This window comes from Sminthopsis crassicaudata, chromosome 2 (genome assembly GCF_048593235.1).
Source record: "Sminthopsis crassicaudata isolate SCR6 chromosome 2, ASM4859323v1, whole genome shotgun sequence".
Classification (NCBI taxonomy): domain Eukaryota; kingdom Metazoa; phylum Chordata; class Mammalia; order Dasyuromorphia; family Dasyuridae; genus Sminthopsis; species Sminthopsis crassicaudata.
The window spans coordinates 562,541,178-562,561,083 of NC_133618.1; the positions used below are offsets into that span (position 1 = coordinate 562,541,178).

Consider the following 19,906-nt stretch of genomic DNA (forward strand, 5'->3'; position numbering starts at 1 on the left):
CTGAAGCTGGAAGTGACCTTCGAGATTATCTAATAATAATAACTCACATTTATTCAGGTTTTAAGGTTTATAAAGTACTTTCTTTATAACCAACTCTTTGAGATGGGGATTTGAGATAGCATTTGTGAAGAGGGACTATATTGTTTTTGTTTTCTGGCTTTTCCACAGGGGTAAAGATATTACTTTCAAAGATATTAAAAAACCCCAGAAGTATAAACATTCCCCCCCAACATATGGGACACATATTCTCCTATACAACTTTGGTCCCTAGGGAGTGCAGGCTTATACAAAATAGTTTCTATCTAGTATTTATCCCATTAACTTCACATACAAATTTGGCAGAGGTGCTGAATGAGTCAGTTATCCTTGGACTGACTCCTGAAGGTCATTCCTTTGGGTCTTGATGCTGTACTGGATGGATGCAAATCCTGGCTTAGACTATATTTCTGGACTTCTTAGTGGCTCACTCTCTTGACCTTCTGAAGCAAACAAGGTCATTGCCTTTTCATATTCTTCACCTAGACTCAAAAGGGGAAGAAGTAACAATAGGTCTATTTTCTGACAGGCTACCTCATCTAGGTCCAAATAAGGTGATTAAGGCCTGAAGTCTTTGTTTCTACTATGACTGTTCATTCTTCCACATTTCAAACTACCAGACTGGAAAAAGGCTAGGCAAAGCTTTTGTACCTAGCCCAGTGCTTTATGCTTTGGAATGACTTGTTAAGTAGTTTTTGAGTTGAACTGAATAGGATTTTTCAATTTCACAAACAAAAAATAGTTGTTCAATAAGTTTAAATACTTTCCATAAGATTCTTCCAAATAGTAAGCGACAGAGCTAGAACTCCAAATGAGGTTCCTGGGTCTCAGTCCAAAAAGTCTTCTCCCCTATTTTAAAGTCTCTAAACCTCTTATTTCATAGATAGGTTAGTTGAAGCTGAGAAAGATTAAAATCAAAATTCCAGTTAATATCTGAGTAACCTTTGTATCTCTTGTTTCCATTCAAATACTATTTTCATTATTATGCTTATCAACAAGATAATTAGCAGGAAGGTTGTATTAATATCACCTCAGAATGAATAATAATAATAACCAACATTTATAAAACACCTATTATGTTCCAGACACTGATAAATACTTTTACCAATATCATCTTATTTGATCCTTAGTAGGTAGGGATCATTATTCCCATTTTATTGTTGAGCAAACTCAGGTTTAAGTAACTTGCTCTAGATAACACAACTAGTAAGAGTTTGAGGGTATATTTGAACTAGAATCTTCCTAACTCTAGGTAGATCTATCTATTTTGTGATGATTATGAGGTTGTGGCAGTCAGAGAGTTGTTACAATCCCCTTATGATTGGTGCACATGTTCTTCATGAAAGAATTCATGAAACCCGAAATATTAATTGGTAAAAATCAAAGTTTTGCTAAGAGACTGACTTCTTTAGTATCAAAGTACTATTAGGGAAATGGAGGCTGATGTTGAGAAGAGAATGCCTTCTCAGCAGGAAGGGTCCTAGCAAGTTGCTCTGGACCTTCTGCAAAGTGCTATTAGGGAAATTGCTCTTTAAAAGGGGTTTGAGGCTTCAGGTTGAAAAGGAAGCCAAAGTTTCCAGGCCTAGATTCTTATCAGTATTCTGCCCAGATCTCCAATCAGAATTAACAACACTTCAAAGGGGTGCTTTTTGACCAAGATTTCTAATTCAATGAAAGGGTCTGGCATCCCAAAAGATAACTTATCTGGGGGGAGATTCCAAAAGGGAACACAGTTTCAGGAAAGGGAACACAGTTTCAGAGTGATAATCTTAAAGGGAACACAGTTTCAGGAAAGGGAATACAGTTTCAAGAAAGAGAACACAGTTTCAGAGTAATAATCTTAAAGGGAACACAGTTTCAGATTGATATTCTTAAAAGGAATACAGTTTTATTAAAGAGAACAGTTTCCCTCCCTCTTCAATAAGAGTATGAAAATTCTATCTGGAGTATGCTGGAGTATTCAGATCATCATATGGGAAAATATTTTTATGAAGTTATAACACTTTCTCTTTTCCCCATCATTCTTTCTAATCTATAAAATAATGTGTGGCAGGTAGTAATAGAGAGAGACTAGAACTAGGAATATTCGGTACAGAAGTACACACACACACACACAACTACATAAATATGTGTGTGTGTAACATACATATATGGAAAACCATTATAAATCAAGTAATTCTATTGCAGTAAGGAAGAGACATTCTGGACCTTAGTTTCCTCATCTTGAAATGGAGAGAATAACTATTGACCTATCCACTTCAGAATTTGGTTATGTAGCTCACTCAGATATTGAATGTGGTTATATTTTAGTTAAATGTAAGGCACTATACAAATACAAATGATAATCATATTCATGCAGTACTGTGCACATGAAAATACATATGTATTTTGACACATATTATAATACAGTTCTATAGCTCTCTTTTACTAGTCTGCCAGATTTTCTCTAACTGGTTTAAAAATACTAGGAATAGTCTTAGAAAGTTTCCCTTCTAGGGCTGATTATTTCTAGTGCCCAAACAATTGAACTGAGACGCTGGATCAGAGGAGTGAGTGGTATCTGATCTCTCAACCATCTTGGAGTAAGGGTTTAGTTCTGAAGACTAAAAGCCCTCCTCTCAATCCTGTTCATGCCTTAGATTCTGTAATATAACCCCCTACACAGCACACACTTTCAATTAACCAATTTTGAAGCACAGTATATTAATAGATATTAGGCAGCAAGGTGGTTAAAGTGAATTGAAAGCTGGGACTGGGGTGAGAAAAACTTGAAGTCAAAACTAGCTGTGTAAACTTGGGTAAGTCACTTAACCACTATCTGTCACAATTTCCTTAAATACAAAATAGAGATAATAGTAACATAGGCCAACTAGGTTGGTTGTGAAGACCACAGAGGATAATTAGTTGAAAAGGACTTAGCATAGTGCCTATACAGTATAAATTTAATTAATTAAGACTTGTTTCTGTCCTACTACAGCATAGGGTAATGTTAGTCAAAATTTTATGCTCAAATTTTGTGCAGATATCTTGCTCAAAGAATCATAGAATCTTAGAGTTGGAAGTCTTCTCCAACAAAAAGTTTTGAAAATATTACTAAGTGTTCCTAGCTGTGTGACCTTGGGCAAGTCACTTAACCCCAGCCTCAGAAAAAAAAAAATATCACTAAGTGATCATTTAGTTTCTACTTGAAAGCCTGTGATCAGAAGTGAGCCTCTACCTTCCAAAGCATCCCAATTCACTTGTGGACAGCTTTAATTGTTAGGAAGTTTTTTTGTTATATTAAAACAAATGTGCAACCCTAAAGTATTTACCTACTCTTCATAATTTTGCCCTTTAAGGCCAATCAAAATAAGATCCAGTTACTATTTTATATGTCAGTTCTTCAAATGATGGTAATGACTAGCATTTTTAACACTTTAACATTTGTAAAAAAAAAAAAAAAACTTTACAAATATCTCATTTGATCCTCACAAAACCCTGGGAGGTAGGTGACATTATGATTCTTATTTAATATATAGGGAACTGAGAAAATCAAGGTAGGTAACTTAAGATCATGCATCTATCATATAGCTGCCTTTAAAAACTTTTCTTCAAATTTAACCATTTTTAAAAACCAATATATATATATATATATAAGATGTTTCTTAATTCACTCATTATCCTGTTTACTTACCTCTTACTATTCTCTTCCTGATCAAATTCCTCTCTCAGATGTGATAGCAGAAATGAATACAGTATTCAATGCAGAGTACAGTTAAATTGGTATATCTCCACTCCCATTCCCCTGCCCCCAATCTAGACAACATTTCTTCAGGGCAGTATAGAAACACATTAGTTCTTTTGCCTACTGTTATCTTGTTTACTCATCTTGAACTGGATGCTTAGCACAATCTTAAACTCAATATGTTCAAAGCAGAATACAATATCTTTCTTCCTAAACCATTTTTCACCCTATATTGTACTTATGATTATAGAGGGCAGTACCATTTTTCTAGTCACTCAAGCTGGCAATTTAGGAATCATCCTAGACTCCTTATTATGGACTCTTTTATCACTCCTCTATCCATTTCTCACACTCTCCCCACTTTTTCCAATCTGTTGCCATGGCCTAGCCCTATTCATTTTTGAAACTTCTCTTGAATATATCCTTTTCTCTCTTCTGACACTGTTACCATACTAGTGCAGAGCCTGCCTCAGTTCTCTTCCCATTCCAATATAATTTCAATTCCCCTACTAAAGTGATTTTCCTAAATATAGATATGATCATGGCTTTCCTTATTTCCCACAACACAATTAGCAAACTACAATGGTTTCCTGTTACCTTCAGGAAAAAAAATATAAAATGTTCTTTTTTGATATTCAAAGGCTTCTCAAACTAAATCCTCCTATCTTTCCAATGTTCTTACTTAAAACCTTATTTCCCGACATGAAGTATTTCATACAATGACATTATCTCTTAGCTGTTCCATAAAGAGGCACTCCATACTGTGGTTCCTGGCATGCTCCTTAGCTTATCTCCAGGCTTAACTATTCTATCTCAGCCACCCTGATTTCTGACTTCTCCAGATTCCTTTAAGTCCCAAATAATACCTTCTATAGGAAGTCTTTCCTAATCTCACTTAATTCCAGTGCTTTCCATCTTTTAATTATATCCAATTTCTCTTGTATATAATTTGCAAATATAGTATATTTGTTTGCATGTTGTTTCCTCTATTAGATTGTAAACTCCTTGACAAGAAATGTCTTTTGCTTTTTTTTTTTTTTTGTATCCAAAGTGCTTTTGACAGTGCCTGACACATAATAGGTGCTTAATAAATGTTTATTGTTTTATTGATCATAATGGAATTGCTGTTTAAGTGGTGTCACCTCAGCTATATTTGTAAGTCAGGTCCTTCCTTTTTGTTTTAATTTCCTCAGATATAACTTTGTATATGGCATTTGAAACTAGCTATGGCATATAGTGGAAGATACACTCTAAAACTGATTTATACCCAACTACTTTCTGGTTTTCCCAGAAGTTCTTGTCAAATATGAAATTATTCCTCTAGTAATTGGATGAAGCCATTTCAGTTCTTTTTTGATCTCTTTCTTTCTTTCTTTCTTTCTTTCTTTCTTTCTTTCCTTCTTTCTTTCTTTCTTTCTTTCTTTCTTTCTTTCTTTCTTTCTTTCTTTCTTTCTTTCTTTCTTTCTTTCTTTCTTTCTTTCTTTCTTTCTTTCTTTCTTTCTTTCTTTCTTTCTTTCTTTCTTTCTTTCTTTCTTTCTTTCTTTCTTTCTTTCTTTCTTTCTTTCTTTCTTTCTTTCTTCCTTCCTTCCTTCCTTCCTTCCTTCCTTCCTTCCTTCCTTCCTTCCTTCCTTTCTTTTTTTTTTTGATGCTTATTAACTATGAATTAACCAGTAGACATTTAGCAAGTGCTTACCACGTGAAAATCACTGCTATTTCCTTAGAGATAGAAAAAGGGGGGGGAAAGTCTTTTTTTCTCAAGAAGCTTACATTCTAGGAGGGTGAGTGAATCATGCTTATATTGAAATATGCAATACATATGAAAAATAAATACAAGTTAGGGATGAAGAGAATTAACTGTTTGGGCAACCAAGGAAGACTTCATTAAGAATATTGAGTCTTGAAGAACAAACATCTCAGAATTTTGCTAAGAATTAAAGTCATAATTATTGGTCTATATATTGGAGCCTCTACTATTCTTCTTCTTTTTTTTTTTTTTTTTTTTTTTTTTGAAAATTAGGAAACATTAGCTCATTTCAAGCCATGCAGTGTCTCTTCTATTTTCTAGGGTCATTCAAAGACCATATATTATAATAAGTAGTGTTATTAATAAACAACAGGTTTTGTAAATTCTTAAGATAGTAATTTAAACTCAGCAAGGACCTATAGAAGCTCTTTTGCCATGTCCTCACCTATCTGTTAATTCTTTTTGTTCTATCTCTCTTATTCCAAAGACCATTTTTAGCAAAAATTAAGTAAAATAAACAAAATAAGATTTGAATAATTCTTTTTTCATACCATCATCTGTTATCCTCATCTACCTACTCTAAGCAGCAATCTTATTCATTTTTGGATCCTTTTCTCTTCTCCAAAGTAGTTTAAAACTCTTTTTGTTGTCCTTAGCATTCATAGCTAGCTTCAGCTCATTCTAACCTTTAACACTCCTATGTGTTCTTCCTGCAATCTTCTTTACATTTTCTTTTCCTAGCCAGGTGATCTATCATGAGGCTGTAATCCTACAATAATAAAATTTATATATTTTTTCTATTGCTCTTCATTCAAATGGTCTCCACAATTCTTCCTCACTGAAAATCCTGAATTTCTTACAAAGTTTTGTTAATTAATCTGATTTGATACAGTGAACATATGATTAGCATTTATACATAGAGCCTTGTTTGTCATGAGGCTGGCCAAATTATTCTAACTTTAGGCCTTGGTTACATGTATTGTTTTCTTGTTCTTGTTCAGCTCTAGGTACAACTCTCTATAGCCTCTTTAAATTTAATTAGTAACAGTATAGTAAGGTAGAAAGAGAATTTGATTTGCAGGCAGGTGATCACTGTTGTATTTCTGGCTACTCTGTTTATTAACTTGGTGATTATGGGCAAGTCATTTAATTTGCACATCACAATTCCTTTAAAATGGGGATGATTATATTTTCAATAGCTCACAATCCTTAGGAAAGTGATAATTATGTAGAATTATGACAATTATTAGAAGTCAGGAGAAAATTTGAATTTCACTTCTGATATCTGTTACAGTGATTATGAAGTCTTGGGCAAGTCAAATATTTCCTCTAACCCTATTTTTTCAAATGTATGTAAAGGAGCTTCAATGTATGCATAGACCCCCATAAGTTTGTTGAGTTGATACTACCTCTCTGTGTCAAGGAGGCTGAAGAGATGGCTTCTTGGAGAATCATGGTGATGGGCAGAGGAAAAAATGTGAAGAAATTTGGAATATGTGTGTGTGTGTGTGTGTGTGTGTGTGTGTGTGTGTGTGTGTGTATACACACACATTTTATAACTGACTCTGGTTGGCTAATGATGTGATGGAGAGACTCTGATTAGCTTTAAAGGCATTAAAAAATCTCTCAATTTCAGCTACTTCCTACTTTATCTCATTTGCTTCTTTTGCTCCTGCAATCTGGTGAAGAGAATGGAATTTCTGAACTTCAGAATTTTGAAATTTTAATGGAGCTAGCCATAGGAATTTGGGAGTCAGAATCTAGGTGAGATATTATAGCAAGAATGAAAAAATCCAATCTTGGGAAGATGGACTACAGAGCAGTGATAGATAAGGCAAGGATTCATGCAATATCAAATAAAAACATCAACTTGGTAATACCAGTGTTCTGTAGGAAATGGTCTATGTTATGAGTTTTACCTCTTCTATTGACTGAATCCATCATTGAGGTGGTGGAAGGTGAAAATACCTTGGAGGATTTGGGAAAATGTTTATACTTTATTTTCTTGGATAACTTTGAAATCAATATCTTTTGGTAAAATCCAATTGATATTAAATGCTTAAATGAAACAAGAGGGCTGATCACAGGCATCTCCATTTGGAAGAAACATAACTTGGAGGGGCTTAAATAAATGATAATATAGAAGAGCACTATTACAAACCTTCAGAATACTCCTATGGAACTCCAAAGAATGATGAAGTGGGCTTAGTTCTGAGACAGAGTACTAGAGCAAAAATTATTTGTGGTATCTACCATTCAAGATTGTACTGAAGAAAATACTGATCAACGTCAAAGTGTTAGAGACATTTGAATTATTGCAATTACATAAATATGAATCGATGCTATTACTTACTGTAGTTACTTACTTCCCTGGATTCCTCTGCAACAACATTTGAACAAGTTTCTCTTTTCCTATACTTTCTTCCTTAATCTGGGTTAAGTATTAATATCAGCAGTCTTTATGCTCTGACTTCATCCTATTCAATCACTTTACTCTGTTTCCTGAAGTCCATGATTAAAATAATCTCTTCCAATGATTACCCCCCATTTGTCCCTTGGTGTTTTCTTCTCTTCGGGTTTCTTTCTTTTTTTTCCCTAATCCTTGCTTTGTTCCTCTCTATTACTTTTGCCACTACTCAAAAACTGATTCCTAATATTTTTTCTTGTTTCCTATCAATGAAATACTAATGCATCATACATTATTCAGTCCTAAAACCTAAACCATTTAAATAAAATTAACATAACTTTTGGTCTGCAGAAGAAAGGAGCATTCATATGGTTTGGAGAACAGTGCATTTCATAATACCATCTCTTAATTTTAATTAAAATTTCCCTAGATTGTTACTCAACTCATTTGAAGAATTTCTTCAATTTTCTGTGCCTGGATTCTTATTTTCTTATTAAAGGTTTACTACCATTGATACCAAAATTAAAGAACTAAGTTGTAGTCTACCTTGTAGATGTTTTTAATCACTGGGGCAGATTTAGTTAATTTTAGCTGTTATCTCATTACCTCCAGTAGAGATAGGCATTATTAAAGCTGTAGTTGTCAATTACAAAAAAACCTGCACATCTTATTTGTGTTGTGTGCTATTTACACCTGGTGTCCATTATGGGTTCTCAGGAGCCCCATTTGCCACTATGACTGTACAGTCCCATAAGTTTAACTCAGCATTGTGACTGCAAAACTGTCTTAAATCACAAGAAGGGGAGAGAAGAAAATCATCTGAAATGAAAAAAATGCAGCTTGTCTCTGTGACAAACCACCATTCTTTGCCGTTCACTGTTTTAGAACGCTCAAAACTCTACACATCGTTTTGTAGTGTATTTGCTCTGCAACAAAATATAAATCTGACCCTCTGAAGAAGAAAAAAGAATGCTGTTGATGTCTTTGCAATGGCTTGAGTTTGGCTTATTGACTAATATACTACATTGTGCTAGGCATACCAGGCAATAGCAACTGTGCTGCTTCAGACAATGAGAGTATTCATTCTGGGTCTAAAATTTATAAGAGCTTATGTTATTTTTTATTTCTTCTTGCTGGGAACATTGTTGTTCAATATGCTGCAAATGAACAAAGTTCAAACACCACAATGAAATTGATATGGAATTATGGAACTGAAAATAGGCTACTGATTAGGTTCAGATTCATCAAGCTGCTTTCTTTCTCAACAGGCTTTTTATTGGAGTTCCAATACAGCTTTCTTTAGAAAGAGTGAAATATGGCTGGGAGCAGGCAATATAGTGAGAACCGCCTACCTCTAGTTAAATTCAACTCTGCTCAGCTAGTTAACTATAGATGTGTTTCTCCCACAGTGTTTTATAAAGAGCATTGAATCGGCAGCAAACTCTAATCTGAAAAACTCACTTAGGGAATAAGAAGATTTTTGTTTTTTACCCCTTGATTTTATCAAACTTGCTGAATTTTTCCATAGAGCCTGTTGCATGAATATGATTCCAGAAATTAAAAAAAATGTGGGGGGAACCTACTCCTTATCCTTTTCATTCCCAAAGGAAATGAACCAATTTTCTTTGTTTTATTTTTTACTGTTGGGGAAGTAAGGAGAGAAAGAATAGAAAGAACTGCATGATTTTGTCTAGCACAGGGTTAACTAGGGATAAGCCCTATAAAATCTGCCTTTTAAGTGCTATAATTAATACAAAAGAAAAAGGGGGGGTGAAGTGCTGTTTTAAATTTAGCACACAAATAACCTACAGTCATATTTCATTCACATTTCTAGCAAACTTGAGTGATAGATAAAGTTGATTATTATCTCAAATTTGCAGATGAGGCAACTGAACACAGGAAACTGCTATGAGTGATACAACAGTCACTAAACAAGTCATCATCAATCCAGAAGCTTAATTTAGCTATTCTTAGCTCTCAGATTAATCTTTGATCCATAAGCCTAAAGATAAGCCTATGTATGAATGTAATTGTATTTATCTGCAAATGTAGATAAAAGCAATAATTTGTTCACAGTTGTATCAGGAGTATTGAGATTATGACTAATACTATAGTATTTCACAAGTAAGAAGGGGCCTTAAAGAATATGTAGTCCAATTTTATCATTTTATAGGAAGAAAGTTGAGAACCAAAGAAGTTAAAGTCATATAATTTGTTAAGTTACAGAATCAAATCTCAAATCAACTTCAAGCTAACTGACTTCCATTCTTATATTTTTTGCACTACAGCATGCTTTTACTTTATTTGTGTCATTAAGTATTTGTCCTGTATCAATTGGAAACTATTTGAATAGGTGGACAATTAAATATAATTCAATGTATACTCAATTAATGTTTGCCTGATTGATCTCTAGCCAGCCTGTCCTAAGCCATCACATCAGTTCATGCTTCACATATAGCTATTTATCCCAAATATCTTGCTATCTGTCTTGCTGTACAATATCCAAATCTGAATTAGCACTTCTGTAACAGATGCCAGAATAAATACTCCAAGTATGTGTACTTATATGCATATAGGGACTAAAGGGAATAATCTTGGAAAAAGGTGATCTTTTGTTAACACTTCAGACTGAATTATTTTGATTAATTAATTATTGAATACAAACTCAACATATTGTAACTATCTAATTAGTGTCAACCCCAGACTTTCCTCTAGATCATTCTTCACATATCACTGCATTTCTCAGCATTCTTACAGTTTTATATTACTGCTTCAGGTACTTCTTTCTTTCTCTTCCTCTTCCTCCTTCTGCTGCTGCTGTGGCTGTTAGCACAGTGCTTGGGACATAATAAACACTCAATAAATTCTTCCCCTTTTTTGCTCATTTATTTATTCATCACCAAGAAATTTTAATTAGTTTTTTAAGTAAATATAGTTTTGGCATCTTCAAGGTGCCATAGACATAGACCTTATAATCATATAGATTCTACCTTAAGGCAGAAAAGCCATATGGTACAAGTTCATATTTATTCATATTTTAAGAGATATTAGTCATACGTCTTTGTACTCTAATTCACACGCTTCATAGCCACAGAAATGAATTTTCTAAAATTTCAAGCTGTGACCATGGTGCAAATCTTTCTCAATCAGATACAGTAACTCCATATTATCTCTCAAATCACAGAAAATTCTCTTTTTGGAACTTAAAGTTTTTCATACGCTAACTCTATTCTCACTCTCTGACAATATTGCACATTTCTCTCCTTTATTTTGTGGTTCAGCTATATTTACTCGTTTTTCTCTCCATGAAACACACAATTTGTCTCTAAAGCTTTGCAATGATTGGGCCCAAGAAAAACAATACCCTCCTTCCCTTCCTTCACTTCTTAGAATTCTTGATTCCCTTTACAACTTAAATCATATTTCATTCTATATGAGATCCTAAGACAGTTTCTTTCCCAATTCCATCTAAGATTACTTGCGTTGTATATGTATAGTACATATCTATATATGGACATGATGATTACTTCACTAACATATAAGTTCCTTGAGGTTAAGTACTGTTTCACTCTTGCCTTATATCCTGAGCTTTTAACATAGCTCAGCACATAGTAGGTGCTTAAAAGATCTAATTGAATATTGGCAAAAAGGACCTTGCTTTTTTTTTCCTCAACAAGGGTGCTGTTTGGGTTTGGAAGTTGTAGATACTTCACCTGTCTTTTTAGGACTGTAGAATATGAAGAACTCTATTTCATGTACATACCAGTATAATATTTATTCCTATTCTATACCTAGAATGAAGATGCTTATAATTATGATGATAGTACAGAAAATTATTGCAACTATGCAATATAACATGCAATAAAAAATTAGCTTTTAAAATCCTTCTAACCTCATTTATTTTCACTTTTTTCTTTTTTGCATATTAGTTTCCTCTATGTGCTCTATGTGCAATCTACTGACACTAGCCCTGTTGGTTTCTTTAAACAAGAAACTACATATCCAGATTTCATGCATTTTCCTTGGCTATCACATATTCCTGGAATTCTCTCTCTCTTCATTTCTGCCTCCTGACTTTCCTGATTTCCTTTAAGTCCCAGAAAAAAACCCTCTCTTTTAAAGGAAGTATTTTCTAATTCTCTTTTCTGTTACTGTTTTCTCTCTATTAACGATCACCAATTTATCCTATCTATACCTTGTTTGGACGTATTTGTTGTCCCTATTAGACTGTGAACTTCTTGAGAGCAGGAAATATTTATAATTTTTAAAATCCCTAGGGCTTAACACATACCAGGTGCTTGTTTATTGGCTTGGCTTGTCAAAAAATCAACAAAAAGTGCCCTAGTTATTAGGATATAGTAATCATAAAGTAATAGATGACAAATTACTGTACTACAAATAAAGACCTTAAAAAATTCTTGAGAAGGAGGGAAAAGGGCTAGAATTATACCATTATTACATAGGAACTATTATCTAATAACTTTGTTATAATATTCATCCTGGGAAAATTGTGAATATTTTAAATATATGTTATCATAGCTAGTTCTCCTAATTGTCAATCTATATGGGATGAAGAATTTTCAAAATGCAAAGACTTAGGAGAAGAAATAAAAATTATGAGGGAATATAATGTTATGTATAACAATTCTGTGCTCTTATCCCAAATGTGCTTTCAATGAGCCTATGGAAGATGTGCTTAAATCTGAAGACTTTTATTCATTTTTAAAAAGCCATTTTTAAATCTACCTGGGCAATAATCTGTAAAATATTAAATGCAAATAGCTAACATTTGTACTATTATTTGTAAAACACTTACTAAATAGCAGACATTATCCTAAGCATTCTGTAATTATTATCTTAATCAATTCTTACAACAAACTTGGGAGTTAGGTTCTGTAGAGGGTCACAAACAGTAGGTGAACTCTGGGTGAGATATAAGACTCTTCAGCCCAGAGGGAACCTGCTGACAATGTCTGGTTTGGCTCCCCATCTCCCCTAAGGGTTCTTGGTCTTCCTTAGAAGTCAAGAGGTGGTGACAATCTGTGTTGTGATTGAAGCAGAGTGATACCATGTGGCAAACTATATAAAATAGCAAGTTGTTTATGTAGTCCCACATGTATAGTGTTGTTTTTGTTACATTATATAAAGAAGAAAGTCCTTGAAATAAATGGACTCCATTTTTCTACCATCCTCAGGAGTCCTACTTCATCACTTCTCCACTAGGAAGGTATATTTTAATGACCCCAGTGTGGGGGGTCTAGAAAACAGGATACTTGGTGCCCAACATGGGGCTGTAGGTGAAGTCCTATACAAATCAGCTTGACTGAAGCCATCAGCTAGTTCAGTGGAGAAGATCCCGTGACCCAGAAGGGTAAGTATAGAAATGGGCAAGTGGGAAAATTGGTAAGGGCTGATTTAGTCACTTGCGTTTTTCAACCTAAGTGAGGCAAATACCAAGAAAAGAGGGAAATAAGAAGCAGGCTTAGTTAGGGTAGCAGAAAAGCAAAGTTTGTGGTAACAGAAGCAGATCACTGGGTTCTCAGATGTTCTGGAGTGCACAACTCTGTGGCTTTGTAAGGAGAATCTGGAGCCAGAGATTTGGAAATTAGTAGGAGAACAACTAACTGAATACAATGGATTAAAGAATCCTACAAGTTTTAAAAAGAGGAAAGATTTTAACTTGGGCAGCCAGACAAGAAAGTATGAGAAGAAAAGCAAGCAAAACTCCTGGAGAGTACTGCACCTGGGGCAGACCTAAGGAAGCTTTTATTATTATTATTATTATTGTTATTATTATTATTATTATTATTAGCATTAGCATTTTACTTATTTATTTTGCTTTTTACTGCTCTAGGAGATCTTCAGGGTACTGCCATTTGAGAGAAAAGAGAGTTGAGTATCTTGAGTACTATTATCTTTTGGGCAGAAAGGGAATTAAATACCTTAAGTATCTTGCTGAGGAGTTTGCTTTTTCATCTTCAAAGCTCATTTTCAATTTAGCCTATACCTGAGCATGTCCCTCTTCCCTCAACTCTGCCTTCATGGGCAGGAGGAGTGGTGGGAAGGGCAGTGACACCATCAGCACTAGCAGCTGAATTTGGTGCTGTCCCTTTGGGATGGAGGTTTGGGAATGGAGCAGGTGATTTTGCTCCTAAATTTTTTAGTGTTTAAAAAAAAGGTTCTCCATAAGAACATATTACAATAGTTAAAAAAGGTTCTCCATAAGAAGAGACATATTACAATAGTTAAAAAACAATTAAGTACTTTGGCTTTTTAGGCAAGGCTGCTGTAGAAGGTCTGTCAGCACTCTCACCTGTTCCCATTCAATGGAAATTACTGCACTGGTATGGGTGGAACAATGTTCCTTAATCATTAAAAAAATTCAGGCCTACTAATACACACTCCTGAAATGTAATTTGGTGATATTTATCCAGATTTTGATTCCCAATAACAGAAATCAGGGTTAAGGCACTACTCCTCCAAAAAAAAAAGATAGGGGGAGCCACTGATAACCTTAGAGAAAGACTAAATTTAACTTTATGTATTAAATAATACATTTTTATTACTAAATAATAATTTTATTATTAATTTATAATAATTTATATAAAAACCTTCCAGAAGGGCAGTGTTCAGTGCGAGCAGCTCCACTATCTTTAGATCATCACCATGTGATGTGGAGAAATCCAGAAAGTGGTAAATGGAAAGGACCAGATAGGTTACTGCTTGGGGGCAAGGGTTTGCTTTGCTTGTATCTCAATAGATGGAGAAAGAACCTGATGGGTGCCAATGAGCTATGTCTTCCTTGTCCACTAGAGAAAGATGGCAAAGAGGAAGACCCAGGAGGCATAGGGTGGTTTCTTCGCTGACTGTCCACTACTGAAAGAGCTTGGCAGTTAACCCTTTGTGTACTCATGAACATCAGAAATAATTCTCAATAATACTAATGTAGGACTTCAAAACCTGCAGGAATCATTGGATTCCCTGGCACATGAAATAATGGACAATAGATTGCTTTTGGATTATTTATTGGCTACTGAAGGAGGTGTATTTATGGTTGTGAATTGATAGTTATTTTTTCACCTTCCTTCTGGGACTCATGGAAATCTTTATTGTATTTTGTTTATTAATATTATTTGTTATGTTACTACTTGCTTGTATGATATTGCAACTTGCCTCCATGATTCCTCCTATGGTAACAGATTTAACCACTAGTATATACCTGCTTCAATTACACAAAGAAAGGGCGAAATGTAGAGGGTCACAGTCAGTGGGGGAACTCTGAGTGAGGTATAAGGCCCTTCAGTCCAGAAGGAACCTGCTGACAATGCCTGGTTCAGCTCTCCATCTCCCCTAAGGGCTCTTGGCCTTCCTGAGAAGTCAGGGGGTGGTGATAACCTGTGTGAGATTGAAGCAGAGTGATACCAGATGAAAGAATGATACCAGGTGGCAAATTACATACAATAGCAAGTTGTTTATGTGGTTCCATGTGCACAGTGTTGTTTTTGTTACATTATATAAAGGGAAAAGTCCCTGAAATAGACAGACTCCATTTTCCCACCATCCTCTGGAGTCCTGCCTCATCACTTCTTCACTAGGAAGGTATATTTTAATGACCTAGGTGTGGGGGCTCTAGAAAGCAATGATAGGTTTTGTCACCCCAATTTGGGGGCTTTAAAAAGCAGGACACCGCCTGCATTTTTTATTTCCTTTACAGACTAATTGTACACTATTTCAAAATCTGATTCTTTTTGTACAGCAAAACAACTGTTTGGACATGTATATATATATATATATATATATATATATATATATATATATATATATATATATATATATATATATATTGTATTTAATTTATACTTTAACATATTTAACATGTATTGGTCAACCTGCCATCTTGAAAGGGCGGGGAAGGAGGGGAAAAATTAGAACAAAAGGTTTGGCAATTGTCAATGCTGTAAAATTACCCATGCATATATCTGGTAAATAAAAACTATTAAAAAAAAAAAGCAGGGCACAAGGTTCTATTATATATGTATATACATATATACACACATTTATATCTATATCTATATCTATGTCTGTCTATCTATCTATCTATCTATCTATCTATCTATCTATCTATCTATCTATCTATCTGTGTGTGTATTCCCTATTTTACAGATGAGAAAATTGAGGCAAACAGAGATGAAATGACTTGCCCAGAGTCACACAAATAGTGGCTGGGATTGGAGTTCAATTCAGATCTTCTAGGCCCAGTGCTCTGTGTGCTGCATCACCTGGTTACCCAAAACATAGGACAGTATAGAATAAAAGTAGGATAGTGACCCATGCCAATACTATTTTAAATGAATTCCTCTGGGGGGAAAAAAGAGAATGGAAATAAAGATAATTAAAATAGTAATTCATGTTTATAGGTATATGGGGGTGTGGTGGGTAATAATGGATTTGGAATTAAGAAATCTTGAGTTGGAATTCTGTTTAAAATATTTTCCAAATATGTGACCTTGGATAAATCAGTCAATTTCACCCAATTCTTGGTTTTCTCTTCTGTAAGATAATTATAATGCCTCCTGCCTTTTAAGTTTGTTGAGAAGCTCAAATATGATAACATATATAAAATGATCTGTAAACCTAAAGTACTATATACTTCTTAGCTGGTATTATAATTATTAACCATAATACTAATAAAGTAGCTTTTAAAGTTGGCAGAGTGCTGTTACATACATCATTTCATGTGTGTTTTATCTATGTAAAATTAATTTTTCCTGTCCTATTATTATGGACTGTATATGAAGACAGATTCTAGCTCCCTACTTTCATACACAGGCAATTTCTTTTTTTCCTGAGGCTGGGGTTAAGTGACTTGCCCAGGGTCACACAGCTAGGAAGTTTTAAGTGTCTGAGACCAGATTTGAATTCGGGTCCTCCTGAATTCAGGGCTGGTGCTCTATCCACTGCGCCACCTAGCTGCTCCCCCCAGCAATTTTTATACTAGATATTGGCATGGATGCTATTTTCTACCTTATTCCAGGTTTTTATGGACTATGGAACTAAATATGGTTAAAAATATATATGTAAAAGTATATACATGAAAATATATACTTATATACACACACATATATATATGTATACACACATATATATGTATATACACACATATGTATGTATATGTGTGTATACATATATATCTATATGTGTGGATATATGTGTGTGTATATGTGTGTGTATACATATATATATATATATGTGTGTGTGTGTGTGTGTGTGTGTGTGTGTGTGTGTGTGCGTGTGTGTGTGTGTAGTATGATAGAAAGCACATTAGAGAATCTAGAGACTTGGTTAGAAGAAGTCTAAGTTCTGTGAAGAATTACTTACAAGAGGGCAGGCAAATTTCAATCTACAATCTACCCTGGAAAGATACCTGATTCTGGAGTCAGAGGATTTCAGTTCAAATACCATTTTTGATAATTAATACCTAGGTGACAGATTCTTTGCTTTACGTTTTTTGTCTTAATTTCCTATATATGAAGTGAAGGGATGTGCTACATGAGATCCGAGGTCCATTCTTGCTTTATGTCTATTATTCTATGACCTATACAATCTTGGTTTTCTCTTTTTTCCTTTTCTTTCTTTCTTTTTTTCCCTTTTTCCTTTTTCTTTTCTTTTTTTTTTTGAGAATCCTTATATTATCTACCTTTCCTGTTGTAAAGAAAGTAAATTCTTGTCCTTCAAGTGTTCTGTGAATATGGGCTAGTATTATTTAGATCAGATTTGATTTTTTAGGAATTGTCTGTTGGTATGTGTCTCTAAGTCACAGTTGCAATACTGGGGTCATAGAAACCAAGCCAAGTTAGATTATTCATCCATCCATCTGTACATCACTGTCTATCTATTAGTCTATCTATCCATCCATTCATTTACTCATAAATTTATTTGTTTTATTTTTAGGACAGCGTCCCTATCATGTGATTGTCGCTCGTGTTCACCCAGGAGAGAGCAATTCTAGCTGGGTAATGAAGGGGACGTTAGAGTTCCTTGTAAGTAGTGACCCCATTGCTGGGCTCCTGAGGGAAAACTTCATTTTCAAGATTATTCCGATGCTGAACCCAGATGGCGTCATCAATGGCAAGTAAGTCAGCCACTTCTCCCCATGTAATTTTTATGTCACCATGGTAACATCTCACTGGATCCATCTTTCAGAATGGTTATGACTGACCTTACACACTCATGGCTGAGAATATACTCAATTGGACCCAGGACAATATTTTTGATTTGTCTCAAATAGCATATAGGATTCAGGCAAATCTGTACCAGGTTTATGATGTCTCAGAGAATCATAATGTATAATTTCTCTGATTTTTCATTTCATTAGATTCAGCTCAGTGACCATTTGTGCCATCTCTGTTGATGTAGTCAATCCTGCAGATTCAGTATTTTCATTTCTGAGTAGAAACAATATTATATGGAAGAAGTTTAGGAGAGCGCCTCTCCTCAATCTATCCAAAAATATCTCCCCAAAATAAATGTATTTAGACATTTGGTATTCATTTTTAGTAATGATACTTTCTTTGAAGGCTCTTTTGATAGAAAATCAGTATTGCCTTTCTGTCTTCTGAGAACAGTGGTGAAATGATAGAACTTACACATTAAGACAGCAGCATCAAGTTTATATTGGACAAATATCTTTTTTCATGGTTTGGCCTCCTAGACAACACAGAATCAATTCATGTGGCTGCTGAAGTGGGTCCTTCTCAATAGAGGCTTGTCACAATTACACTAACTCAGATTTAGGTAGTGAGCAATGCCTTGGAGTGATACTCATTGATTGAGTTTACTGCCTAAATACTCAAGTATTTAAAAGTAGTTGGTTTGTGGGACAGTTAAATGTTGAAGTGGATAGAGCACCTGCCCCAGAATCAGGAACACCTGAGTTAAAATCTGGCCTCAGACACTTAATACTTACTATGTAATTCTGGGCAAGTTACTTAATCTCAATTGCCTCACCCCCCACAAAAAAAAATAAAATAAATGAAAGTACTTGGTCTATTGGTCTATATTTCTAATAAATATTCCTATTCTGCATAGGAGGAATATGTCTTATTCCAGTATTCCAGATTCCAGATAAATTTTATTCCAGATTCATCATGGTATCTTAGATTCTGAAAGGCTATGCCAGTGGCAAGCAAACTCTGAAATGTCCTTGTAGGAAGGAACAGTTATTATATAGGTCTGATCAATAGGTCACATGATTATGTGACACATTTGAGGAATGTCATTGACGTTTGCTTAGTGTGGTTACAAGTTTCTGAATACTGGGGGACATAAAAGCTATCAAAGATATCCTGTTAATGAAAGGATTAGGCACATCAATTAAATCATTATTTTGGAAAGTATTGACATTAAGAACAGAAGTATATATGAGTATCTTTGAGATCATTGTATTAGATGTAAAAATGCTGGTGGGGAAGCGGAGAATTGCAGTTATATTTTGGGGTTTGGGGCTTCATTCTTACTCTTTTCTTTAGTTTTTCTCTCCATTGAGTGGTCCTTGGTCAGGTGTTCAGTGTTAACCTTTCCCCATGTTCTCTTCTGTTATTGATATTCTGTGTTCTGAAAACAGGGTCATTCTGTAAATCTTTGACTTTAAAGTTAGAAGTGGCCCTCACATATTATCATTTTCCCTGCCTAAGTATAAATGGAATTTTACCATTACAGCTGATTGATTTAGGTCTTCAGAATGTCAGAATATCTTTCTTGAATTATATTATCATACATTTTTACTTTTGTAATTTATCAGAATCATAAAACCATAGATTTTCAAACTAAGAGTGATTTTAGAGATAAACTTTTTAAAACCCTCTTATTTTACAGATGAATATATAAACTGAGAATTAGAGAGAATAAGGTCTTGGTCAAGGTCTCACAACTAATTAATGAAAGGTTAAGAGTGGATATCATTCTCCTACTCTCACTTGAGTGCTTTTTTCCCTCT

At 34.5% G+C, this 19,906-nt stretch overlaps 1 protein-coding gene across 1 annotated transcript in view; it reads left to right on the forward strand.

The window, feature by feature from the left end:
• The window catches only part of AGBL1 (AGBL carboxypeptidase 1), a 1,143,822-nt gene that overhangs the window by 354,958 nt on the left and 768,958 nt on the right, over positions 1-19,906 (forward strand). Inside the window, exon 18 of the mRNA XM_074285224.1 lies at positions 17,863-18,043. Coding sequence (XP_074141325.1) covers positions 17,863-18,043 — 181 coding nt within the window. The remainder of the gene's footprint in view (positions 1-17,862; positions 18,044-19,906) is intronic.